At 44.7% G+C, this 27,948-nt stretch overlaps 2 protein-coding genes and 2 long non-coding RNA genes across 9 annotated transcripts in view; 3 read left to right on the top strand and 1 right to left on the bottom strand.

Annotated features, from left to right (window-relative positions):
* LOC134341630 (uncharacterized) overlaps positions 1–27,948 on the top strand; it is a 364,862-nt gene that overhangs the window by 147,037 nt on the left and 189,877 nt on the right. The gene's annotated exons all lie outside the window — the stretch shown is intronic.
* LOC134341618 (zinc finger protein 235-like) lies at positions 14–24,578 on the top strand. Of its 2 annotated transcripts, none has more exons than XM_063039514.1 (2): positions 14–2,123; positions 24,560–24,578. In XM_063039514.1, the coding sequence occupies exon 1, from the start codon at positions 412–414 to the stop codon at positions 1,279–1,281; it is 870 nt and encodes a 289-aa protein (XP_062895584.1). In that variant the 5' UTR covers positions 14–411; the 3' UTR covers positions 1,282–2,123; positions 24,560–24,578. The 2 variants fall into 2 exon arrangements, with proteins under 2 accessions (XP_062895584.1, XP_062895583.1); XM_063039513.1 differs by lacking the exon at positions 24,560–24,578 and adding an exon at positions 2,754–3,178.
* LOC134341610 (gastrula zinc finger protein XlCGF8.2DB-like) lies at positions 6,762–17,011 on the top strand. Its single transcript, XM_063039496.1, has 2 exons — positions 6,762–6,791; positions 13,940–17,011. Exon 2 carries the CDS (start codon positions 14,348–14,350, stop codon positions 15,398–15,400), a length of 1,053 nt encoding a protein of 350 aa, XP_062895566.1. The 5' UTR covers positions 6,762–6,791; positions 13,940–14,347; the 3' UTR covers positions 15,401–17,011.
* LOC134341631 (uncharacterized) lies at positions 15,136–23,490 on the bottom strand. Of its 3 annotated transcripts, XR_010016816.1 has the most exons (5): positions 23,390–23,490; positions 22,130–22,202; positions 21,878–21,976; positions 20,735–21,540; positions 15,136–15,237 (listed from the first exon to the last, which is right to left on the bottom strand). It is a non-coding gene; the product is annotated as an uncharacterized LOC134341631 (long non-coding RNA). The 3 variants fall into 3 exon arrangements; XR_010016814.1 differs by having other exon boundaries at positions 20,735–21,976; XR_010016815.1 differs by lacking the exon at positions 15,136–15,237 and adding an exon at positions 17,793–18,774 and having other exon boundaries at positions 20,735–21,976.

The following is a 27,948-nucleotide window of genomic DNA, read 5'->3' as shown; positions in this document are numbered from 1 at the left end:
CTTTTTACAGGTTAAACATGACGGAATGTGGGAATCTTGAACACAGCACGCCAGTTTTGCTGTCTCTGTCTAGATATTTAAGAAGTGGAGCAAGGCATTCAACCGACCATCCTTCCTGCTCAGACTGTGGGGAGGGATTCACTTGGATCATCTGACTGACTGGCACGTCCGTCATTTTACAGAGCGGAGAGGCCGTTCACCTGCTCAGATAGTGGGAATGGATTCACTCAGTCATCTCAACTGAGGGGACATCAGCAGGTTCACACTGGGACAAGACCATTCATCTGTTCTGTGGGTGAGAAGGGATTCAGTTGGTCTTCCCACCTGTGGACACACCAGTCAGTTCACACTGGGCAGAGGCTGTTCATCTGCTGAATTTGTGGGGAAGGATTCACTCGGTCATCTGACCTAATGGCTCACAAGCGAGTCCACACTGAGGAGGGGCCATTCACCTGCTCGGACTGTGGGAAGGGATTCACTCAGTCATCTCAACTACTGATACATCTGTCAGTTCACACTGCAGAGAGGGATTTCACCTGCTCAGACTGTGGGAAGAGATTCCCTCACTCTTCCACCCTACAGAGACATCAGCGAGTTAACACTGGGGAGAGGCTGTTCATCTGCTCAGTCTGTGGGAAGAGATTCTCTCGGTCATCCCACCTACAGAGTCATCAGCAAGTTCACACTGGGGAGAAGCTGTTCACCTGCTCAGACTGTGGGAAGGGATTCACTCGATCATCCAACCTACAGAGACACCAGCGAGTTCACACTGGGGAGAGGCTGTTCATCTGCTCAGTCTGTGGGAAGAGATTCTCTCGGTCATCCCACCTACAGAGTCATCAGCGAGTTCACACTGGGGAGAAGCCGTTCACCTGCTCAGACTGTGGAAAGCGATTCACTGAATCATCCACCCTATTGGCACACCAGTCACTTCACACTGGGGAGTGGCGATTTACCTGCTCAGAATGTGGGAAAGGATTCAGTCAGTCTTCCAAACTACTGGCACACCAGTCAGTTCACACCGGGGAGTGGCCATTCACCTGCTGTGAATGTGGGAAGGGATTCACTTGGTCATCCAAATTACTGGCACACCAGCGAGTTCACACTGGGGAGAGGCTGTTCACCTGCTGTGAATGTGAGAAGGAATTCGCACAACCATCTGATCTACAGATACACCAGCGAGTTCACACCGGGGAGAGGCCGTTCACCTGCTGTGAATGTGGGAAGGCATTCACACGATCATCTCATCTACTGAGACACCAGCGAGTTCACCCTGGGTAGACGCTAATCACCGGCTCAGACTTTGGGAAGAGATTCTCTTAGCCAACTTCACCAAACGTGCATCATTCAGTTCACACCGGGGAGAGGTGGTTCACTTGCTGTGAATGTGGGAAGGGATTCACTCAGTCATCTATCCCTGTGACACATTACTGGGTTCACACTGGGGAGAAAGTTTCAATAAGCTGCTTGCTGGATATTTGCCCATCACCGTTGCTGAATGCAATTTTGAGAGTGACTGTCGGTGCTGAACTCTGCAATTATTGCTGCTGGTCACCACACCCAGTTCTGCACCCTGGTCACTGGGCATGGGAGGAGTTTCTTCTGCTGCATATTCACCTTTAATGGGACTGGAGTTTAATAATCCGGATCTGAGACAAATAAATCAGTTCTATTTTGAACTCTGTCTCCGGTACTTAGTAAATTTATAACATACCTAGTGTACATTAGAGAGTCAGCTCAGGCCGGCTGGACCCTACCAGTGATTCTGTTCCACGAAAATCCTTTTACATCTTGCCCTGTTGTTCATCTCTCGCTCTCCCTGTGGTGATGGGTTCCAAACAGTCACCACTCTGTGGGTGAAGAGGTTTCCCTTGAATTTTCTGCAGACTGAAGAAGTCGAGCTGACTGCAGTTCTGTCTGAGATGTTCTTCCCGCTGAAATCTCTGGACTGAGGAAGAATAACACTGGTAGTTAACCTCCTTAATTACGACTCATTTCCACATTATGGGCCATTTTCCCTGCTTCAAAAGGGTTGTTAGAAAACACCACTGTCCTCTAAAGATTGAAAGCAGAATGGGAAACCATCAGTTGGACATTCAACGGAGCAGGGTCAGAAACCAGAGGTAGGTCTGCACAGGGCAGAGTTTGGGGCTCTGGACAATGGTCGGGATAAGAACGTATGATGAGGAGAAGGGAATCAGCAGTGGGGTGTGGCAACGAATGACAGAGTAGCAACATTTGGAAGCTGATTGACAGAGAAAATCTTTTGTTTGTCTGACGGATGACACAAATAATACCTGTGGTGAGGTGCTCCACTGGTCAAGGAACATGTGTGTGTTGGGAATGGTTTTATCTATTGAGGGAGTTGTTCCTGCTTGTTTATCCTGTCATATTATATCCAGATGGTTATTATGGATTGTCCTATCTGAAATAATGTGTTGATTATCATATAGTTTGTAAGATTTTGACTGTCAAACTGGATCAGGCTTGAATTTATGGTGCCTTTTATGAAGTTATGGTGGTCATTCATGAGTAGGTACTTTAAAGCAAGAATTTGGTGAGTGATATTTGCCACTTGATTGTACCTTTGTAAGTAATCAGATTGAGTTAAACTGCTGCAGGATCCTGCAATGTGTTGGATTGTGTCTGGTTTCTCTTAGCATTTTCTGCACTTACTGTCTTGCTTGTTTGTATTTCATGTATTTTCAATTTTTCTTCCTTTTGTTAACCACCTTGTCCTGTATTTCTGCAAGGAACCCCTCTGTTTCTGGGAAGAGGTCTCCATCTCTCAGTCAGGTGCTCGATGCTTCCTTGTCACTGTCTCGTCTGTTCAGATCATTGGGATGTCTCCCATGGAGGGTCATACTCATTCCACTGGTTAATGTTTTCTTCCATAGTGATGATACATTTCTCTGAGTTGGTCTTTCATTAAAATTTTCTGCTCTGAATTTCTTATCACGATTGCATATACACACATGGAGCGTTGAATCCTGTTCATTTTTGATGGAAATATATACCTAGAAGTTTTATCTGACTTGTGTGATTTTTTTTTCATATGTGTTTTTTCTCTTCCTCCTTCTGTCCGAGGCATTGTTAATCTAAGTGGGTTGAGTTTAAAAACTCTTTTCTAAAGTTGTCATTTCAGTTCTTATTTATCTTTGTAAATTTTACTGATTGAAATGGGAGCAAGATATTTTTATATAAAAAAAGTCAATGTCGGTATTGATGAAACTGTTTATTGCCTTTGTTGTATTTGTCAACTATTTAGCTCTGTTTGGCAGGTTTTTTTTTTCAGCCTTGAACTAAATTTTGTCAAAGGTTTTCTCGATTTTCCACTACTTCTTATTGTATTTGCTTGTTGATTTTCCAGATACGTGGGTATCAAGAGTCCCGATGAAGGGTCTTGGCCTGAAATGTTGATTCCCATCCATAGATTCTGCTTGGCATGCTGAGCTCCTCCAGCACTTTGTGTGTCGTTCTCTAGATTTCTCGCATCTGCAGATCCTCTTATTTCACAGATACTTGTATGTTTCTTGAAATAACAAGCCAGTAGTTGGGTTGCGTGGCTCTGTTGGTAAAATATTAAATAAAATCATTAGAAAGGGCTGGCAAACGGCTGGAAGTTGTAGAATCTCTGTGGGTACAATTAAGGAAGAGCAAATGTGAAAATAAAAAAAAATCCCTGATGGGAATTGTATAGAGAACCCCAAACAGTAGTAAGTATGTGGTCCACAAATTACAAATTACAATGGGAGATAGAAAATGCGTGCCAAAAGGGCAGTGTTACAGTAGTCATGGGGGATTGTCATGCAGGTGATTAGGAAAATTAGGATGGTGTTGGTCTCGAGGAGGAATTCCTAGAATGCTTACAAGAAGTTTTTTTTAGAGCAGCTCATAATTGAGCTCACTTGGGGATCACCTGTTCTGGATTGGGTGCTGCAATGAACCGGAATTAATTAGGTCACTTAAGATCAAAGATCCCTTAGGGGCAAGTGATCTTAATATAATCCAATTCACCCTGACATTAGAGAAGGAGAGGCTGAAGTTAGATGTGGAATAAAGAGAATTTGAGAGCAAGAAAGAAGAATTGGTCAAAATTTAATTTGAAAAGAACATGGGTAGGGATGAAAACAGAGCAGCGATGGCTGGAATTTCTGGAAGGAATTCGGAAGGCACAGGATAGACACATCACAAAGAGGAAGTAGTATTCTAAAGGTAAGGTGACAAAACTGTGGCTGATAAAAGAAATCAAAGGCAACATAGAGACCAAAGAGAGGGCATAGAGCAAAAATTACTAGGAAGTTAGAGAATTAGATTAGATTATGAGGACGCTCAGTCCTCATTTATTGTCACTTAGAACTGCATTCATGCATTAAGAAATGATACAATGTTCCTCCAGAGTGATACCACAAAAAAAAACAGGACAAACCAAAGACTAACACTGACAAGACCACATAATTATAACATATAGTTACAGCAGTGCAAAGCAATACCATAATTTGATAAAGAACAGACCATGGGAATGGTTAAAAAAAAAACAGATGCAAAGTTCCCATCGACTCCCAATAGTCCTGATAGCAGGCGGCAGAAGTGAGGAACTCTCTCTGTCATAAACCTCCAGGCACCGACAACTGTTGATGCATTGGAAGCACCCGACCCCAGCCGACTCTGAGTCCGTCCAAAAAATTCGAGCCTCCAACGAGCCCTTCAACACCGAGCATCGAGCACCATCTCTGCCGAGGGCCTCGACCCCATCCCGGCCGCCGAGCAGCAAGCAAAGCCGAGAACTCGGGGCCTTCCCCTCCGGAGATTCAGGACCACACAGTAACAGCGGCAGCAAAAAAGGAATCTGAGAAGTTTCTTCAGATGTTCCTCCATTCTCTCACGTCTGTCTCCATCAAATTAGAATTGTGCACGGCATCCTACTTGACAGATTACAGATATCATTCACTGGATTGCTGCCATCTCCTCCTCCAAGATTGGGAAGCTATTAAAAACCAACAGGATGCAACTAAAATAATTAAGAAGGAAAAGATGGAACACATAGGTGAGCTAGCCAGTAATATTAAAGAGGATACCACATTTTCCTTCGGGTACATGTAGTGTAAAAGAGAGGTGGACGTGGATATTGGACCACTGAAAAATGATGCTGGATGCAAGATCATCCAGCAAGTTGCTCCATCTACTTGCCTTCTCCCCATAACCCTTGATTCCCTTACTCTGTAAAAACCTATCTAACTCTATCAGGTTCATGAGGGACTCTTGCTGCCAGATTCTGCAGTTCTTGCGGCTGCTCATCGCACCCAGGACTGAACCCTGGTCACTGAGCATTGGAGGAGTCTGTTCTGCTGTTATAAGCTTTAAACTAGACCGGAGATTAACATCGTGGATCTGTGAAAGATAAATCAGTTCTGTATCAAATCCCACGTCACAGGTACGTACTCTCGCTACCAAACTCACAATGTAAACTAGAGAGGCCACTCAGTCCATCTGGTCCCTGCCCATGTTTCTGTTCCATATTTTAAAATCCTCTCTCTCTCTCTCCCTGTGATGATGAGTTGGAACTAGTCACCGCTCGGTGGGAGAAGAGATTTCCCTTGAATTTTATAGAATCATAGAAATCTGCAGCACATTACAGGCTGTTCAGCCCACAATGTTGTGCCGACCATGTAACCTGCTCTGGAAACCGCCTAGAATTACCCTCACAGATAGCCCTCTATTCTTCTAAGCTCCATGTACCTATCTAAGCTCTTAAAAGACTCAGTCGTATCCGTCTCCACCACCGTCACTGGCCGTGCATTCCATACACCCACCACTCTTTATGTAAAAGCATTACCTTTGACAACTCTCTTGCAAATACTTCCAAACACCTTAACGCTATGCCCCCTTGTGTTAGCCATTTCAGTCGTGGGAAAAAAGCCTCTGGCTATTCCACGACCAATATCTCTCATCATCACCTGTATGGATTTCCTGCATGATTTTCTCTAGCTTGAATATGACGATGAGCTCAGTGTGGTTTTGACATTCCCCAGGGCTCCGGACTAAGGTCGTTAAACTTCTTCCCGGCTCATTTGAACGTTTTGTGTCATTTTCACTCATTTCAAAGGACTGTGCTTCAGACAGCTGGGTTGAGTGAATCTTCGATGGAGCAGAGTCAGAAACCAAAGAATTACCAGACTGAGTCAGGGCTTTGGGACTCCAGAGAGAAGAGGAATCAGGCCCGCAGGATGTTCCTACAGATGAAAGATCAGAAACATTTGGAAACTGATTGAAAAAATGCAAAACACTGGAGGAAATCAGCAGATCAGGCAGCAAATGTGGAGAGGAATATGTAGACAACATTTAGGCCGAGCCCCTTCAGCATGCCTAGACTGTATACTCTGGTTAGTTACTGCCTGAACTGCAGAGTTCCTCCTGCGATTTGTGTGTGTGCGTCTCTGTATTTCCAGCAACTGCAGCTGTGTTTTATATCTGCCTTTGTAAGAGGATTGTACTTTGGCATTACATACAGTTTGATATCGTGTGTATTGTTTATGGGAGCCGCTTTCTGCGCTAAAACAGCTGCTGAGGTTTCTATATACACAAATAAAGCTGAGGTATGGACATGGAACCGGTGGTTGCAGAAACTATTAAAGGCACCTTGATTACGCAGATAGACCTGCGTTAAAAATTTCGCCGGCGCTGAAGCACCGCTCAAATGCGCAGGCGTAAAGGTTGATAACATTTGCAATATCACGCATGCGCGCAGTACACAATAGCCCTCAGGATCACGGCTGCGGGATCGGACGCAGGTAAGCGAGTATCTCGGGGCGATTATTTTCAACACCGACTGAGGGACAATTGTTGTGACCTGCGGGCGCCGTGGCTCACAATCCCGGGACAGTCCTGCTCTCTTCCCTCTCTCTCAGCCCCACCATCCGTACACGGGCCCCGGGGAGCTTCCGGCTGATGAGGGAATGGGAACCGATGGATCTCTCAGACAGAGCTGAGCTCCAGCTATCTAAATGCATGGATTGGGAACTCGGAGAAAGGGAACAAAATCTTTTATATCACCAGGTGAGAAAATCACCTTTGTTCTACTTCCAATCACAAACATGAGAAAATCTGCAGAAATCCAAGCAACACGCAGAAAATGCTGGAGGAACTCAGCATTAGTACTCTGTTCCATAAATGCTGCCTGGCCTGCTGAGTTCCTCCAGCATTTTGTGTGTGTTGCTTGTTTCTGGACCTTTCTACCCGCGAGGACATGTTTTGACCCATTCTCTCTGGGTACATAATGGTATCAAACACCTTTGCCCTGGGCAACAAGTAGCTTTCACATCACAAATGTGCCAGACTCCAATGAGACAGACTACTGCCCTTCCCTTCATATTCACTGGCATTGCCATCAATGAGTTCACCACCGTCAGTCACCTGGGGGAGGGTTCAGGGGAAATATTTATGTACAATACAGAAACTGGTGTTACCTGTGTGTATTGTGACCATGTAAAAGTTGCTGGAGAATTTACAAGTGGCAAGAAGTGGAGTGATATTTGGAAATCTGACTTTTCAAAGCATCATTTAGCAGGCAAATCACATACAGGTGGTGTGCAAAAGCTCTGGTTAGAAAATCCTTCATTACCTGCTATAGGCCTGCTACATAGGTTGTGTGAGAGTGCAGATGAACTCAATCAAACCCAGAGGAGATCAAAGTTCTTATTGCCGGTGATTTGCTTGCTGTTGAAAAGAATACCTCTCTATATAAAATTCAGTTTACACATGTTGTTGTCACTGGGCAAGAATTGCACAGCACAAGATTTTTGCACACTCTGGTCATTACAAATTAGAGGGGACATTGGTGGGAAGGAGGGGAGACCTCCAGTGTCCCTGATACCCTCACATACCTGACTCCCTGTAACCCTGCACATTAGGGAGTTGGAGCTGGAAATAGATGAATTCCAGATCATTTGGGAGTCAGAGGGGATGATAGATATGACATGAAGAGAGGTGAGTTACACCAAAGGTGCAGGACACAGGAAACTGGGTGAGAGTCAGGAAGGGTAATGAGGTTAAATAGCCATCGCTGAGTACTATTGTGGCCATCCCCCATGACAACAGGTAGAACACGTTAGAAACTGTTGGCAGGGAATTAGTTAGCACAGGAAAGTCAAAGGGGTGATAGGGTATTCATTAGTTAGGGGAACAGAACTAGAAGGGGACTAATATCCTCGTGGTAATGCTTGCAAGTGCTAGTGGATGTTAAATTAAAGTTGCAGGGCGGATGGGAGCCAGAATGCCTGAACGGATAGTGAATTACATCCTTCATGTACATGTGGAGTAGAAATTGAATTACATCCTTCGTGTACATGTGGAGTAGAAATCTTTATGTTGCGTCTCCATCTAAATGTGCAATTTGTAGTAATTTATAATAAATAGTATTTAAAACAGGACAGTCAGTATAATATAGAAATACAATTGTTTCAGCATGAATATATCAGTCTGATGAACTGGTGGAAGGAGCTGTCCCAGAGCCTGTTGGTTCTGGTTTTCATGCTGTGGTACCGTTTCCCAGATGGTAGCAGCTGCAACAGTTTGTGGTTGGGGTGACTCGGGTCCCCAGTGGTCCTTCAGGCCCATTTTACACACCTGACACTGTAAATGTCCTGAATAGTGGAATAGTGCACTGGGCTGTCCGCACCACTCTCTGCAGAGTCCTGCGATTGAGGGAGGTACAGGTCCCATACCAGGCAGTGATGCAGCCAGTCAGGATGCTCTCAGTTGTGCCCCTGTAGAAAGTTCTTCACATTTGGGGGCACATTCCAAACTTCTTCAGCCGTCTGAGGTGAAATTGGCACTGTTGTGCCTTTTTCACCACACAGCCGGGATGTACAGACCACGTGAAATCCTTAACGATGGTTATGCGGAGGAACTTAAATCTGTTTACCCTCTCAACTCCAGGTCCATTGTGGTCAATAGGGGTTAGCCTGTCTTCATTCCTTCTGTAATCCACAACCAGCTTCTTTGTTTCTGTGATATTGAGGAAGTGGCTGTTTTCTTGACACCAGTCAGATGTTGTTCAGACTTCAGACAAAGTCAGCAATCAAAAGGTTGAGCATGGTGCGGTGAATGTACTGAGCTGTGTAAATCAAATGCAAGAAACATCGTAGGAAAACCAGATGAGCTCAGTGCATTGAATTATGATATTGTTACCATTACTGGGACTTGGTTGAAACCAAAAGTCTGAGGGATTGAGAGGAACAAATTTACAGAGAGATCACAGACTATGCCAGAAACAAAGATTGATAGAGTAAGTGATTTTAACTTTCCATATATTGACTGGCAGTCCCATACTGTAAAAGGACTAGATGGGGCAGAGTTTCTCAAAATGTGCCCTCAATCAGTAGAATTCCCGACATAGAAATGTACAATAAGCTATCAGGAAATGATCCAGTGCTAGTGACAGAAATTATTGTATGGGAAGACTTTGCACCTGGTAATCATAATGCCATGAGATTCCAAGTAAATATGGAAAAAGAGAGCTCTGGAACACAGGTTGAGATTCTAAATTAGAGAAAGGTCAATTTTGATGGTATCAGAAAGGATCTGACAAGTGTGAATTGGGACAGGATGTTTCCGGCAAAGGAGTACTTGTTAAGTGGGAGTTCTTCAGAAGTGAAATTTCGAGGGTTCTATGTGCCTGTCAAAATAAAAGTTTGGTAACTGGTGCAGGGAACCTTGGTTTTCCAGAGATATTGAGGCCCCGGATATTTTGTTTCTCTAAATGCCTCAGGCTGTTGTGTGCTACCAAGACTCATGAGTGACTACAATAATCATAATTCCATGCCCTGAGCTCATCTGACATCTCTTTTAGCTGTCTTCTGTTGGTTTCTAAAAACTTCCCAATGGATTTTGCTCTTTTGTTTGCCCTCTCTTTGGCTTTTACATTGGCTTTGGCTTCTCATTTCAGCCATGGTTCTGCCCTCCAGACTTTACAATGCTTCCAGTTCTTTGGGATGTGTCTATCACTCAGCTCCCGAATTGCTCCCAGAAACTCCAGCCATTGCTGCTCCATTGTCATTCCTACCAGTTTCCCCCTCCAGTCAAGTTTGGCCAGCTTCTCTGTCATAGAGACATGGAGAAGGTCAGTGCAGAAACATGCCCACACTGGACAATCAGGGAATGGTAATCTATACTGTGAACGGTATCTATAATGTGAAAAAGGCTAAGGAGCTGGTGGTAGACCTGAGGAGAGCTAAGGTACCGGTGACCCCTGTTTCCATCCAGGGGGTCAGTGTGGACATGGTGGAGGATTACAAATACCTGGGGGTACGAATTGAGAATAAACTGGACTGGTCAAAGAATACTGAGACTGTCGACAAGAAGGGTCAGAGCCGGCTCTATTTCCTGAGGAGACTGAGGTCCTTTAACATCCGCTGGACCATGCTGAGGATGTTCTACGAGTCTGTGGTGGCCAGTGCTATCATGTTTGCAGTTGTGTGCTGGGGCAGCAGGCTGAGTGTAGCAGACACCAACAGAATCAACAACTCATTCGTAAGGCCAGTGATGTTGTGGGGATGGAACTGGACTCTCTCACGGTGGTGTCTGAAAAGAGGATACTGTCTAGGTTGCATGCCATCTTGGACAATGTCTCCCATCCACTACATAATGTACTGGGTGGGCACAGGAGTACATTCAGCCAGAGACTCATTCCACCGAGATGCAGCACAGAGCGTCATAGGAAGTCATTCCTGCCTGTGGCCATCAAACTTTACAACTCCTCCCTTGGAGGGTCAGACACCCTGAGCCAATAGGCTGGTCCTGGATTTATTTCATAATTTACTGGCATAATTTACATATTACTATTTAACTATTTATAGTTCTATTACTGGTAATTATTTATGGTGCAACTGTAACAAAAACCAATTTCCCCCGGGATCAATAAAGCATGACTCTGACTATACGAGGAGGCAAAATAGATAGGGTAGATTTTACATAGCATTCTTGCATCTGTATTTACTCAGGAGACAGATACCCATTCAAACTTCTCATCAATGGTGGAATCGAGCTCACGTGCATCACTTGTGCTGACATCTCATTCCACACTCTCACAACCATTTCACTGAGAGGTTTTCCACATGTTCCCCTTAAATTTTCACCTTCCCCACTTACCCATGACCTCTGGTTGTCATCCCACCCAAACTCAGTGGTAAAAGCCTGATTGCATTAACCCTATCCATACCCTCATAATTCTGTATACTTCTAACAAATCCTCAAATCATGTCTAATTTCCTTGTTTATGTTTAAAACCTTTTTAGGTGTCTAAGATGATGAGGGGCATTGATCATGTGGATAGTCAGAGGCTTTTCCTAGGGCTGAAATGGCTAACATGAGGAGACTGAATACCAGAACATATAGTGCAGAGTTGTGGAGACAGATGTTGTTCAGACTTCAGACAAAGTCAGGAATGAAAAACTTGAGCAACTTTACTTTAAACCCCCCCCCCCACACACGCCCACCTCCCACCATGCAGCTCTATCACCCCTTTGGCTTTCATCTCCCAGATCAATAAAAAGAAGGTGCATACCAGGTACAGGTAAATAGGAACAAATGGGGTACTTATGAAGCACAGGATATTCAAGTGAACACTTACGAAAGAAATAAAAGAAGGCATGAGGTTGCCCAGCAGACAAGGTGAAGGAGAATCCTCAGGGATTCTGCAGATATGTTCAGAATGAAAAGATTGCAGGGGAGAAAATTAATTCTCTGAAAGATCAGAATGGTAATCCATATGAGGAGACAAAATAGATGGGGGAGATTTTTTTGCCATCTGTATTTACTCAGGCGATGGACACAGAGTCTATGGAAGTGAGGCAAAGCAGCATCAACTTCATGGACCCTGTACAGATTACAGAGGTGGAGGTGTTTGTTGTCTTAAGGCACATTAGCGTGGATAAATCCCCAGGGCGTGACAAGTTGTTCCCTAGGACCCTGTGGAAGACAAGTGCAGAAATTGGCGGGGCCCAAGCACAGATTTTTAAATCATTCACAGTGACAGCTGAGGTACTGGAGGTTTGGAACCAATGTTATTCTGCTGTTCAAGAAAGGCTGCAAATATAAACTAGGAAATTATACGTTGGTGAGCTTGGCATCAGTAGTGGAAAAGTTATTGGAACATATGTGCAGGAACTGGCTATATAATTATTTGGATAGATGTGGACTAATTAAGGATAGACAGCATTGCTTTGTGCACGGTAGGTCATGTCTAACCAATCTTATAGAGTCTCTCGAAGTTATCAGGAAAGTGGATGAAGGCAAGGCGGTGGATGTTGTCTACATGGACTTTAGCAAGGCACTTGTCAAAGTCTCATATGGGAGGTTGGTCAAGAAGGTTCAGTCACTCAGCATTCAAGATGAGATAGTAAATTGGATGAGACACTGTCTTTGGGAGAAGCCAGACTGTGGTAGCAGATTGTTGCCTCTCTGACTGGAGGCCTGTGACTAGTGGTGTGCCACAGGGATCACTGCTGGATCTGTTGCTGTTTGTCATCTATGTCAGATATCTGGGTGATAACATGGTTAGCTGTATCAGCAAATTTGTGGCTGACACCAAGGCTGGGGGTGTAGTGGACAGTGAGGAAGACTATCATGGCTTGCAGAGCAATCTGGACCCACTGGAAAAAATGCATTGAGAAACAGAAAATGGAATTTAATGCAGACAGGTGTGAAGCGTTACACGTTGGTAGGACCAAGGTCTTACACAGTGACTCGTAGTGCTCTGAGGAGTGATGTAGAAGGAAGGGATCTGGGAACGCAGGTCCATAGTTCACTAAAAGTGGTGCCCCAGTTAGGTAGGGACGGAAAGAAAGATTGTGGCACATTGGCCTTCATAAACCAAAGTACTGAGTACAGGAGATGGATGTTATGTTGACGTTGTATAAGAAATTGGTGAAACCTAATTTGCACTATTGTGTGCAGTTTTGGTCACCTACCTACAGGAAAGATGTTAGAGGTTGAAAGAGTTCAGAGAAAATTTGCAAGGATGTTGCCACATCTGGAGACTTTGACTATAAGGAAAGATTGAACAGGTCAGGCCTTTATTTGTTGGAACGTAGAAGATTGAGGGGAGATTTGATGGAGGTGTACCAAAATTATGAGGGGTATAGATAGGGTAAATGCAAGCTGGCTTTTACCACTGAGATTGGGTGGGACTACAACCAGAGGCCGTGGGTTAAGAGTGAAAGGTGAAACGTTAAGGGGAACATGAGGGGAAACTTCTTCACACAGATGGTCATCTGGTTGTGGAATGAGCAGTTAGCACAAATGGTGAATGTGAGCTCAATTTTGACACTTATGAGGTATGAGTAGGTACCTGGATGATAGGGATATGGGAGTAGAAAGTTAAAATAGTTCAGCACAAACTAGATAGGCCAAAGGGTCTGTTTCTGTGTTGTACTTTTCTATGACTGTGACAAGAACCTTAAATAATACTAATACTCACTTTAATTCCTTTTAACAGACCAACCATTCATCTCAGCAGCAAATTTTTATACGGTGTTTAAACTGTGGCACTTTAAATTAACTGTGCATAAAAGCCGGTCAACAAAGGCTATTTGTGTGAGAGTGTTTCAGTTACTGTGGAGCCAGAGACCTATGTAGCTCAGTGGGAACAGGGAATAATACCAGTGGAGAGAGTCAAACTGATCCAAGTCATATAATTGAGATGGCAGAAATGCCCCATTCGTATAGAGACAGGAAGAGCATCAGAGAGTTTAATTCCAGATACCAGATACCATTTAATTCCAGATACCAGCACTCTGCACAGTTAGAAGATGATTTCTCCTTCCAACTTGGGTTGACCCTCACTGTAACTGTGATGTCAGATCACTCCTTGGTGACTAAAGTGATCTCATCTGAAATGTTGTCCTTCACCCATTGATGGATTTTGTAAATCTTTTTACAGGTTAAAAACTATAAGGAATTTGTCTATGGGAATCTTGAACACAACACGCCAGTTTTGCTGTCTCTGTCCAGATATTTAAGAAGTGGAGCAAGGGAACCACTCGATCATCCTTCCTGCTCAGACTGTGGGGAGGGATTTACTCGATCATCTGACTGACTGGCACGCCCATCATTTTACACAGGGGGAGAGGCCATTCACTTGCTCAGGTAATGGGAATGGATTCGTTCAGTCATCTCAGCTGAAGGTACATCAGTAAGTTCACACTGGTCAAGGCCATTCACCTGTTCTGTGTGTGAGAAGGGATTCAGTCAGTCTTCCCACCTGTGGACACACCAGTCAGTTCACACTGGGCAGAGGCTGGTCATCTGCTGAATTTCTGGGAAAGGATTCACTCGCTCATCTGACCTGATGGCTCACCGGCGAGTTCACACTGGAGAGAGGCCGTTCACCTGCTCAGAATGTGGGAAGGGATTCACTCGTTCATCCACCCTACAGAGTCACCAGCGAGTTCACACAGGGGACAGGCCATTCACCTGCTCAGTCTGTGGGAAGGGATTCACTTTGTCATCTCAGCTACTGAGACACCAGTCAGTTCACACCGGGGAGTGGCCATTCAACTGTTCAGACTGTGGAAAGGGTTTCACTTGGTCACCCGACCTACTGGCACACCAGTCAGTTCACACAGGGGAGAGGCCATTCACCTGTTCAGTCTGTGGGAAGAGATTCACTCGGTCATCCGACCTACAGAGTCATCAGCGAGCTCACACTGGGGAGAAGCCGTTCACCTGCTCAGAATGTGGAAAGGGATTCACTCAGTCATCCAACCTACAGAGTCATCACCGAGTTCACACTGGGGAGAAGCCGTTTACCTGCTCAGACTGTGGGAAGAGATTCTCTCATTCATTTCACGTACTGACCCACCAGCGAGTTCACACTGGAGAGAGGCCGTTCACTTGCTCAGAATGTGGGAAGGGATTCACTCAGTCATCCACCCTACTGAGTCACCAGCGACTTCACACTGGGGAGAGGCCGTTCACCTGCTCAGAATGTGGGAAGAGATTCACTCGATCATCCGACCTACTGAGTCACCAGCGAGTTCACACTGGAGAGAAGCCGTTCACCTGTTCAGAATGTGCAAAGAGATTCACTCGATCATCTGATTTACAGAGTCATCAGCGAGTTCACACCGGAGAGAAGCCGTTTACCTGCTCAGAATGTGGGAAGAGATTCACTCATTCATCCACCCTACAGCGTCACCTGCGAGTTCACACTGGGGAGAAGCCGTTCATCTGCTCAGTCTGTGGGAAGAGATTCACTCGATCATCCACCCTGCAGAGTCATCAGCTAGTTCACACTGGGGAGGGGCTGTTCACCTGCTCAGACTGTGGGAAAGGATTCAGTCAGTCATCCCAACTACTGGCACACCAGTCAGTTCACACTGGGGAGCGGGCATTGATATGAATCTCGAGGTTTCATTTCCTGTGGACTGTCATTTTAAGAGAGAGAGAGGGAGAGATTAAGAAGGCGAATCAGTCTGACTTGCAGCTTGTTTACATCGCTCACAGCTTGCTTATTTTTAACCGAGGACACAGACACTCAGAGTCAGATGGAGACAAAGGAGAAAAAATGGAAGGATCGAAAGAAGGGAACTGGTGGCCAAGGGTCACTGTTTAGAACTTTCCTATGCCCACAAGGGTGGGTTAGTTATTGATTCAGCGAACATCAAATGTGTGGTAACACACATCAAAGTTGCTGGTGAACGCAGCAGGCCAAGCAGATCTATAGGAAGAGGCGCAGTCGACGTTTCAGTCCGAGACCAAATGTTATCACCTCATTTGATCCATTGGAGTGGATCGGATTTGTGAAGACCACTTATGTCTTATGTGCCTGGGTATGGTCTGGTAATTCACTTGACCAAGATACCCCTTGTGACAAGTCCCTTTCGGTGATAATTTGTATGTGGATTTAGAACAACAACGGATAAAATCTACAGTGACTGTTCTCTTGTTTTACCACCATGGAACCTATGGAATTTGACATAATTGCCTTGTCTCGACATTTACCCTGGATTACAAATATCTCTCTCATCAACTATTCCATGGATGAACTGAACTTTCATACTTTACCATCTCAAGCCTCTAAGCTCAATAGTTTGGGAGTTATATTTAAATATATATATATATACACACACACGTAACACTGTTCAATTTTGTTTATCTTGTTTTAGTTACTATCTTATAAGTAGATACTAATAAAGATAGTGATTTTAACATCAAAACCAGACTCCGGGTGTAGTCTATTGCTGCTGGTTCGTTTCTAAAGCGTTACGGTTCGTAACAAAATTGGGGCCTGCGTCTGGGATATGAACAAATGTGGGGGCATATTGATTGATTAATTATCAATTTCATTGGGAAATCCCTTTTGATTTATTTGTGTGTGAAAAATCAGCAGCAATGGATGTTGATAGATTTCTGGAAGCGCCAACCTCTGAAGCATTAGAGGATGCCAGAAGGATTGAGTTGTTGAGTATTGCTAAAAGGTTAAAACTTGGAAAGGTGAAATTGACAATGAGGAGGTCACAGATGCAGAGGATAATAACTGAGCATTGTGTATCCGAGGGTGTGTTTAAAGTGGAGGAGTTGGAGGTGTTTCCTGAAAGTAAACCCACTAAGCTTGAGCTCCAGAACAAGTTAGAAAAATGAAAGATGGAGGCTGCGGAAAGGCAGAGGCAGTTTGAGGCTAGAGAGGCAGAAAAACAGAGGGAGGAAGCAAAAAGACAGAGGCTGTTTGAGCTGGAAAAGATAGAGAGATTGCTGCAAAGGGGTCTAGTGTTACACTCTGGTGATAAGTTTGAGTCCAGTCAGGAAGTTAAATTGGTACCTCCATTTGATGAGGCAGAGGTTGATAAATACTTCCAGCATTTTGAGAAGTTTGCTCAGAGTTTAAAGTGACCAAAAATGGGTTGGCCAATTCTCTGACAAAGTGTAATTAAGGGGAAGGCTCAGCGAGCCTATTCTGCCTTGACAGTTGATGAAGCAGCTGATTATGACATTGTGAAACAGGCTGTGCTGAAAGCTTACAAGTTGGTCCCAGAAGCATACAGGCAAAGGTTTAGAAATTTAAGAAAATTGTTGTATGGAATTTGCTTATGAGAAGTTTGTGTGTTTTGAACGCCGGCGCACATATGAAAATGTAAATGATGATTTTAACAGCTTGAAAGAGTTGGTTTTAATTGAAGAATTCAAAAGGTGCATCCCTGATGACATGAAGACATATTTAGATGAAAAGGATGCTGCCACTTTTCAATAGTCTGCTAGATTAGAAGATGAGTTTGCTTTAACTCATAAGGTTCAGTTTACCCTAAATAAGAGCTTCCAAAAGAGTAGCAGGAATAACCAGGGTAAACCAGAAGTTAAAGCTGGGATTAGTAACAGGAGTAAGGATGAAGGGAAGCAGTTGAAGGAGAAATATTCTGATCTTTCTTGTTACTATTGTAAGAAAGCTGGTCATATGATGGCTAATTATTCCATCCTGAAGAAGAAAAAGGAAAAGGAGGCCGTCTGAAATGCCTGTGATCTGAATGTTGAAGCACATATAAACCCACAGGGTTCTGAACATTCTGTTGAGGCTTAGTTAAGGACTGAGAGGTCTGACCGAGTTAAGAAGGGATTCGATCATTTTATGTCAGATGGGTTTGTATTAGTAAAGGAAGGGTCAACCCCAGTACCAGTGAAAATTCTTCGAGATACTGGGCTTCTCAGTCAGTTACGTTAGACAGCGTTCTAAAGTTTGGTGATGAGACTAACATTGGTGAGGTAAATCTTATTAAAGGCATTGGGGGTGGCATGGTTTCTGTGCCATTGCACAGGGTAACTTTACAGTCAGGTTTGGTTTCAGGACCTGTTAAATTCAGATTATGTTCCAGTTTACCGGTGGAAGATGTTACTTTGCTGTTAGGGAATGTCCTGGCAGATGGTAAAGTTGTTCCTGCAGTGCAGTTGACAACTAAGCCAACCACTGACGACCCACAGATGGATTTTAATATTTATCCTTCCTGCGCAGTAACTCGAAGTATGGCTAAAAAGTCTGCCAATGGAGACGGTTCTGTGCAGCATGATTCTGGTACCTATGACAGCCAAAATCGGGATCAGGTTATGATGACTTGTAAGGGTCTTTTCTGCCTTCATTGTTTCAACAGGATTCAGGTACTAAGTCTGATGAGAAAGATTTATCCCTGTCTTGGAAGGAGTTCATAGCAGAACAGAATTGAGACCCTGAGATTGAACCTTTAAAAGAAACAGCTGTCTCAGATGATGCGAATAAGAAAGTGCCAGTCGGGTATTATCTCAAGGATGGAGTGTTAATGAGGAAGTAGAGGCCACCTGCTATACCTGTGAGTGAGGAATGGGCAATTGTTCACCAAGTTGTAGTCCCTAAAGTATATAGGACTGAAAGTTTAACTTGCCCCCACAGTATGCCCTTAGGTGGCCATTGAGAACCTAGAACAGTTGAGGCCCTGTGGCACACAATGTTGTGCCGACCCTTAAACCCTGCCTCCCATATAACCCCCCACCTTAAATTCCTCCATATACCTGTCTAGTAGCCTCTTAAACATCACCAGTGTATCTGCCTCCACCACTGACTCAAGCAGTGTATTCCTCGCACCAACTACTCTCTGAGTAAAAAACCTTCCTCTAATATCCCCCTTGAACTTCCCACCCCTTACCTTAAAGCCATGTCCTCTTGTATTAAGCAGTGGTGCCCTGGGGAAGAGGCGCTGGCTGTCCACTCCATCTATTCCTCTTAATATCTTGTATATTTTGGAGTGAATAAAACTGTAAGCAGGATTATGAAAGAATTTTACTGGCCTAATTTGAGGAAAGATGTTGTGACCTATTGCAGAACCTGTCACACTTGTCAAGCTGTGGGTAAACCCAATTAGTTCACCCCAGTGGCCCCACTCCGGCCTATACCTGTTTTCAGTGAACCCTTTTCCAAAGCTATAGTAGATTCTGTTGGCCCATTGCCAAAGACTAAAGCTGGCCATCAGTATTTGCTAACTGTTATGTGCACTGCATCCAGATTCCCAGAAGCAATACCTCTCAGAAATATTAAAGCTAAAACTGTGGGGAGGGCTCTTATCAGTTTTGTTTTACTTTATTTGCTTTGCCTAGAGAAATCCAGTCTGATCAACGAAGTAATTTTACATCTGGATTGTTCCAGCAGGTAGTTTATGAACTGGGAACTAAAAAAATTACATCGTCTGCGTACCATCCAGAATTACAAAGGGCTTTAGAAAGATTTCATTCTACCCTCAAAACAAAGATTAAGACATACTGTGTAGAAAATGGAAAAGACTTGGATGAAGGCAAACTGTCTTTTTTGCTTTTGTTCGCAATAAGCGTCTCGGTACAGGAAAGACTGGGCATAGTCCATTTGAACTTATATTTGGTCATCGAGTGAGGGGAACTTTGACCTTGTTAAAGGAACAATGGACTGATGGGGATGTACATGTTAACCTGTTAGACTACGTTTTGAAGTTCAAAAATAAACTACACCAAGCCTGTAGTCCAGCGAGACAAAACTTAAAGATTTCTCAAAATAAAATGAAGTGTTGGTTTGATAAACTGGCTTGCAAAAGGAAATGTCAGGTGGGGGATAACGTGCTGGCCTTATTTCCAATGTTGCCGAATCCACTTCAGGCGAAATTCAATGGACCGTATGAAATAGTCTCTCAAAATAATGATGTGAATTATGTTATTAAAACACCTGACCGATGTAAACTAACACAGGTGGTACACATAAACATGATAAAGCCTTATTTTGACAAGCAAACCATGGTCACAGTACATGACACAGATATTGGTCAAGCCAAACCAATTAAACAACAGCCGTATCGCTTGAACGTAGAAAAGTGTAAATTGACTGAGCAAGAAATTTAATATATGCTGAAAAATTATTAGGCCTTCAACATCAGATTGGAGCTCACCCTGCATTGTTGTGCCCAAGCCTGATGGCAGTGTTAGATTTTCCACTGATTATAGGAAGGTAAATGCAATAACGAAAACAGATGCCCATCCTATACCTAGGGTGGATGAGTGCATCGATAAGGTTGCAAAAGCTCAATTTCTTACAAAGATTGGTCTGCTTAAAGGGTATTGGTATATTCCATGGACGGACAGAGGTAGAGAAATTTCTGCATTTGTGACACCTTCTAGGTGGTATGAATACAATGTTTTGCCATTTGGAATGAAAAATGCTCCAGGAACATTCCAGAGAATGATTGATTCTGTAATTCGAGGGTTAGAACACACAGTTGCCTATATTAATGACTTAGTCACAGGGAGTGACACTTGGGAAGAGCATATCTCTGCAGTAGAAAAGCTGTTTGACAGGCTTTCCCAGGCCAACCTTACAGTTAACTTAGCTAATAGTGAATTTGGCCATGCCACTGTGAACTATCTTGGCTATGTAGTAGGTCAAGGCAAGTTGGCATCTGTTCAGGCAATTTCTGAAGTTCCTATTCCAACTGGTAAGAAGCCTCTTAGAAGGTTTCTGGGAATGGTTGGATATTATCATAAGTTCTGTAAGAACTTTGTAGATATCGCTCTTCCTCTGACCAATCTCCTGAAGAAGGTTGAAAAGTTTGTCTGGACCGAGCCTTGTCAGATTGGAGCTGTGGCTGGCGACACAGTCATGGGTATAAAGAGAGTAAAGGAGGGGGCCAAGGAGACAACCCTGCGGGATATGAGTCCTGAGGGTCAGAGAGACAGAGGTGAGGGAGCCCACTCTTACCACTTGCCGGCAATCTGACAGGAAGTCCAGGATCCAGCTACACGAGGCAGGGTGAAGGCCGAGGTCTCTGAGCTTCTTGTCGATACTTCATGCCTTCGTACGGCTACTGCTCTGCCCATGACTGCAAGGAACTGCAGAGAACTTTGGGGAACAGAGAACATTAGAGAAACAAGCCTCCCCTCCATGGACTCTTCCTACACTTCCCCTGCGTCGGAAAAGCAGGCCATGTACTCAAAGGTCCTCACAACCTGGACATTCTTGCTGCAAACCCGCTCCCCCATCAGGGAAGAGATACAAAAGCCTTAAAGCGCGTAACACCAGGCTTAAGGACGGCTTCCTGTCTGCGGTTATAAGCCAAATGAATGGTCTCCAGTCCGATAAAATGGACTCGACCTCACAATGTGACCCTGCACTGCACTTTCTCTGCAGCCATAATACTTGGTAACAGTTATTGTTTTGTCGTATATCAGTTCAATGTACTGTCATCATGTATCGAACTGTGTGGATGGTATGTCAGGCAAGATTTTCACTGTAGCTCAGTATGTGCTGATAACAAACAAATTCCCCATTTTAATTGTGTGGAAATATTAGACAGACTGAGCTGCTTTGGAGCCACGGAAGGAAATTTAATTGTTGTCATTTCTGAAGAATGCAAACAAATGGAAAAGGCTTCACTCTCACATTACAATGTGTGGTAACTGGGATCAGGTGACCGGTGGTGGGTCTTCCATACCAATTATCAGAATCAGGTTTAATAGCACTGGCATATGTCATGAAATTCGTTGTCTCTGCGGCAGCAGTAGAACCTAATTCATAATAATAGATTTTAACAATTGTGATTTAAAATAAGAAATATATATATATTAAATAGTTAAATTATGTAAGTAGTACAACATAAAAAAATGTAATAAACTATTTTAATTGTGTGGAGCTATTTGACTGACTGGGTTGTTGCATTGGAAATTCTGGAGTGAAGCTTAACTAAAGTGTACACATTTATGAGAAGCTCAGATAAATAGAAAAGGCTAAATTCTCACATAAATTGATCATACACCCAGAAACATTGGCTGCACTTCAGCAGGTAAAAACAGTGGAATGAAACATGATGAAAATTTTGCAGATAAAAACATATTGTCCACCCACGAGAGGACGTGACAGATCCGGATCTCACTGCCTTGTCTGAACGGGCGAAAGGTGAAGCTACAGGGACACGTAGAGCAGTGACCGGTAGATGCTGCAGATCTGCAGGAAAACGTGAACAGGAAACGGGATCAGGTGATGGGTGGATGGTCTCCCACCCGGACCGGTGACTCTGCTCCTTGCCCCTCACATGCTGTCCGACCCATCCGCTGCATTTCCCACATTATTCCATATTTACAACAAATACATGGTTACCTTTTCTCTCCATATCTTCTCTGTCCCTTTCCCTCCACCTCCAGGTCACAGAGTCATGGGCTCGATTCCCATCCTGATCCAACACACAATTCAGACCCAAACAGGAAATGTGCAGGTTTCATTTAAATCAGTCCATGTTTATAAACACTCATTTCTATTCACATTCCCCCCGGCCTCACTGGACAGCAACACTGAGAAACAGCAGGAGATGGCCATTCAGCCCCTCGAACCATCAACAAGATGGCGGCTGCTCTCCCATCTCAGCCACATGTTTCTGCCCGATCCTCATTTCCTCGATCCCTTCGATCTCCACCCATCTGCCGGCCTCTGTTTTATGTGAGGACGATCACTGAGTCTTCACTGCCCTGCGTGGTGGGGATTTACAGACATTCACCACCCTCAGAGTGGAGACATTTCCCCTCATCTCAGTCCCGGACAGTCCACCCCCTTTTTCAGAGACTGGGATCCCTGGTTCAACCGGTAATGATGTTGTGCATTTCAATGTGTTCACCTCTCAGTCCTCGATTCTCTAAATGAAAGGGTTATCGCATTTGATCTTTCTTCATATGATGACCCCACCACTCCAGGGATCAGTCTGGTGAATCTTCATTGCACTCTCTATAACAAATACTCTCTAACCTCTTTGTTAATCCTCTATGGAATTAATTTCCATCTTCTGCAGCCCCGTGTTGCCCCAACCACTCACCTCCCACCCCCGTCACTATTTCCACCTTCCCACCTCCCCCTCACCTGAATCCACCTCTCACTCCCCAGCTCTTGCCCCATCCCCACCCCTCACCTCTTTTCTCTGACTATTTCCCGTCCACTCTCAGTCCAGAGGGAGGGTCTCGGCCCGAAATGTTGACGGTCCATTTCCCTCCACAGATGCTGCCCGACCCACTGAGTTCCTCCGGCAGTTTGTTCTTTGGTCTGTATAACCCGTGTTAGTGTGGGGAGCGGGATTTTACACCATATTCCCGGTACAATCTGAACAAAGCACAAATAATTGTCACTTTGCCCGGACCATTGGCCCCGCTTGCAGGGCAACAGTCTGCCGGTGTTTGCCCCCCAATGTGGTGAATCCCTCTGCTCGCCACCACCGTGGGCTCAGACATTTCCACAGATGAGCCCCTCCTGTCCCCACCGGGACAAACATCCTGTCCGCCCCCTCTCTCACCGTCTTCATCCTATCAATAAAATCCCCCTCTCCCTCCCCGGGGAACCGGCATCAAACCGACGGGCCGAGCGGTCTCCTCCGACCTCTCAGCGATACATCAGACTCCGGCCGCAGGAGACGCTTCACAAACACCCCAACTTCCCTCGGAGGGAAATGGAAATAAATCAGAAAGCGGACATTTACTTTGAGATTTTTTTCCGCTTTAACGGGCCGGTCGAACTGCAACAGGAGACGGGGTAACGCCCTCTCGGCTGGTCCGCCTCCACTATTGGGTGTAACCAGTGATTGACATCGCTTCCGACCAATGGGAATAGCGCAGCTCTGCAATCAATTCAATTCCTCTGTTGACTGTTGGGGGGGGCGTGGCTCGAGCTCAGTAGCTCAGCCGTTAAACCGAAAAAGCTCGAGCACAGCAGCGCGTGTGTGACGTAAGGCACCGCGCTCGTGACAGCAGATGCAGATCCGGGGAGACCATGGGTGACGTCACGCGTGTGGGGTGGGGGGCTGCTGTGTGACGTCACGCGAGGGGGAGCGCTTCAGTTTTAAAACACCTTTTGTTGGGTCCGATCTGGAACAACAAAATGAAATTCGGGTTTCATCGGGACCGGATCCGGTGTTGTGAGATGTGTCCGGCTGTGCCGTGTTGTTGGTGGAGTGGGCAGCGGGGTGTTTGTCTCCGGGCTCTCCTCAGCCCCGGTTTTCACTTTGCGACCGAGCCCGGGCCGTGGATCAATTCCTTGTGGTTCTGCAGGGGGTTTGGGGCGAAGGGACAGTCTGTCTGTCTGTGTGGGTCGGGGTTATGAGTGGGTGTGGGTGTGGGTCCCGGGACAAATTAACTTGTAAACACCGGACCATCTGGTGAATTGGATCAGACAGCTTCGCTCGCCTGTCCTTTCAGGAAACAACAATTCTCTCTTCATATTAATGACTGTCTAAACTTGCTGTGAACAAGATTCTGTGTTACAAGATTGTGAGTTACAGAGTCTAGGACAGCTGTCACCGTCATGGGCTGCGAGTGCAGACAGGGATTGGGGTCACTGTGCATCAGAGAAGGACACGGGTTTGTACAGCCTCCTGTGGGGTAGAAATGTCCACACGGTGAATTCGGATCTGCTGGCACATCGGGAGTCTGAAAGGGAAAGGGAATAGGGAAGGGGCTGAGCAGAGAGTTTTAACAGGGGAACCTGTTCAGGGGTGGAGGGGTACAGGAGCTGTCTGATAGATCGTTTTAATTGTTTTTTATAATCTGACAGATGGTGACTGAGGAAGAAGCTTGTTGACGGAGGATACCCGGAGGCGAGCAGCTCAGACACGGAATCAGGAATTGAATTGAATTTATTTCTTACATTCATCAGGTGTAAAAATCTTTACGTTATGTCTCCATCTAAATGTGCAACGTGCAATCATAGTAATTTATAATAGTTTATAATAAATAAAACAGACAATGTAATATAGAGTACACTCAAATCAGCGTGAGTTGATCAGTCTGAAGGCCTGGTGGAAGAAGCTGTCCCGGAGCCTGTTGGTCCTGGCTTTTATGTTGCGGTACCGCTTCCCGGATGGTATCAGGAGAGTGACAGTGATGTGATTTCCTGTGTCACGGGTACAGACAGTCGTCTCAAGTAAGGAGTTTGTGTGGAGATGCAGCTTCCCTGGAGGTGGAGGAAAGAGGACACACCAACAGGTGGAACCAGCTGTGGGAAGACATGGTTTGTCAGGTCTGACGATGACCTGAATGTACCATAACCTTCAGACTGAATCAGAAAACCATTCTGAGGGTATTTGAAATGTCAGAAGCAGGGGAGATGTGACCACATGTGCAGAGGGCAGGGGTTGTGTCTCCATCAGACCCTCAGTGAGATGGTTCAAATTACAATGTGCAGCGATGAAAGTACGGTGTTTGGGGTCGGATTTTATCACTGATTCTGACACAATGAGAGGGTTAATTTTGCTGTAAGGAAGCAACATTAATGGAAGACGACACAGGGACTTAATCAATTGCCAGTTGTTTAGCAGAAGTGACTAATTTGTATGTTACCTTGACAGAAACAGATATTCGCAGTGGTGACAAAGGGGTTCAGTCTGGTTTACTTCAGGTTGGAGAGGGGTGAGGGGTTTTGAAATCAGTGCCTTACGGTGTCACCATCGTTAATTTGTCATGTCCGGAGTGGTGGATCACACAGCACGGAAACAGGCCTTTGGCCGGCCATACCTGTTCTGACCATCCACTCACTGTCTACACTGGTCCCATTTATCAGCACTCGGTTCATAGCTGACTGTATCTCGGCAGTTTCAGTGCTCACCCACTTCGTAAATGTTGTGAGGGGACCTGCCTCCACCACCACCTCGGACAGTGTGTCCCAGATTTCAGCTACCCCCGAGAGAAAAATCTCTTCCTCAGATCCCTCTAATCCTCTTCGTCCTCTTTAAATCTATGCCCTCTGATCTGTGACACCTCTGTCCCAGGATCGTGGCCGACATGGGCATCAGTGAGGCCTTTGACAAGGTTCAGCATGGTAAGTTGCTGTGGAAAGTTAGATCACATGGGATCCAGGGAGAGTTGGCTAACTGGATGCACATTTGTTTTGATGGTAGGAAGCAGAGAGTGATGGTGGGAGGCTGTTTATTGGACTCAAGGCCCGGCCCATTTGGGTTCCCCAGGGTTACAACCATTGCTCTTGTTATCTATTGATATTTAATTATATTTGCATTTGCACAGTTTGTTGAATTATATGCTCTACTTGATCTTTCATTGATTCCATTGCTATTCTATAGATTTGCTAAGTGTTCCTGCAGAAAAAAAGAATCTCACGGTTATATGTGGTGAAATTTAATGAAGGCTATGGTGCAGGTAGTTGGAAATAGGCAGTAAAAACAAAAGCAGGTCAGCATTGACTAGGAGGGCCGAAGGGCCTGTTTCAGTGCTGCTGGGCTCTGTGACTGTAATAATATTCTGATTTGTAATTTCCACAGTCAGTGCTTTGCTACTAAACACTGAACCCAGAAATTTACCAAACAAGAATGGGAACCCTTAGCTGGCTACAAAAAGCGTTTACAAGTGTTGATACTTGCCAAAGGGGGTGTTACTAAGTACTGACCATGCAGGGTGCCCAAACTTTTACTTTGGGCCCTTTTCCTTTTTTGCTATTTTGGAACTGTGAAAGATGGAAATAAAAATGTAATCTTGCTTAAAATATTAAAGAAATCTGTTATCTTTATCTATATGCCTTTTGTAAATCAGGTCATCTTTTACTCGCTTAGCTATTCACAGTAACAGAAATTTAACCAGGGGTGCCCACACATTTACATGCCACTGTATATATCCTGTGCCTTCTGAATTGCTTCCAGAAATTCCTGCCATTGCTGCTCTGTTTTCATCCCTGCCCGTGTTCTTTTCAAATCAATTTTGACCATTTTTTCTCTCATGCCTCTCTAATTCTCTTTATTCCACATCTGACTTTAGCTTCTCCTTCTCTAATGTCAGGATGAATTTGATCATATAAAGATCACTCACCCCTAAGGATTAGAAAAAAATAACATAGAAATGCTACAGCACAGAAACAGGCCCTTTGGCCCTTCTTGGCTGTGCCGAACCATTTTCTGCCTAGTCCCACTGACCTGCACATGGACCATATCCCTCCATACACCTCCCATCCATGTATCAGTCCAATTTATTCTTAAATGTTAAAAAAGAACAAGCATTTACCACCTCGTCAGGCAACTCATTCCATACTCACACCACTCTCTGTGTGAAGAAGCCCCCCCCAATGTTCTCTTTAAACTTTCCCCCCCTCACCCTTAACCCATGTCCTCTGTTTTTTTTCTCCCCTTGCCTCAGTGGAAAAAGCCTGCTTGCATTCACTCTATGTATTCCCATCATTAGTTTATATACCTCTATGAAATCTCCCCTCATTCTTCTACGCTCCAGGGAGTAAAGCCCTAACCGATTCAACCTTTCTCTGTAATTGAGTTTCTCAAGCCCCGGCAACATCCTTGTAAACCTTCTGTGCGCTCTTTCAACCTTATTAATATCCTTGCTGTAATTTTGTGACCAACACTGAACACAATACTCCAGATTTGGCCTCACCAATGCCTTATACAACCTCATTATAATATTCCACCTCTTATACTCAATATTTTGATTAATAAAGGCCAATGCACCAAAAGCTCTCTTTACTACCCTATCTACCCGTGACGCCACTTTTAGGGAATTTTGTATCTGTATTCCCAGATCTCTCTGTTCCACTGCACTCCTCAGTGCCTTACCATTAACCCTGTATGTTCTACCTTGGTTTGTCCTTCCAAAGTGCAATACCTCACACTTGTCTGTATTAAACTCCATCTGCCATTTTTCCAGTTGGTCCAAATCCCTCTGCAAGCTTTGAAAACCTTCCTCACTATCCACTACACCTCCAATCTTTGTATTATTAGCAAGTTTGCTGATCCAATTTACCACATTATCATCCTGATCATTGATATAGATGACAAATAACAATGGACCCAGCGCTGATCCCTGTGGCACACCACTAGTCACAGGCCTCCACTCTGAGAAGCAATTCTCTACTACTACTTTTTGGCTTCTTCCATTGAGCCAATGTCTGACCGAAATTACCACCTCTCCATGTATACTGCACGACTGAAT

The sequence above is a fragment of the Mobula hypostoma genome, unplaced genomic scaffold, assembly GCF_963921235.1.
Source record: "Mobula hypostoma unplaced genomic scaffold, sMobHyp1.1 scaffold_36, whole genome shotgun sequence".
Taxonomy (NCBI): Eukaryota; Metazoa; Chordata; class Chondrichthyes; order Myliobatiformes; family Myliobatidae; genus Mobula; species Mobula hypostoma.
Note: the sequence above shows the minus strand (reverse complement) of the source record. Positions and strands in the feature narration are given on the sequence as shown.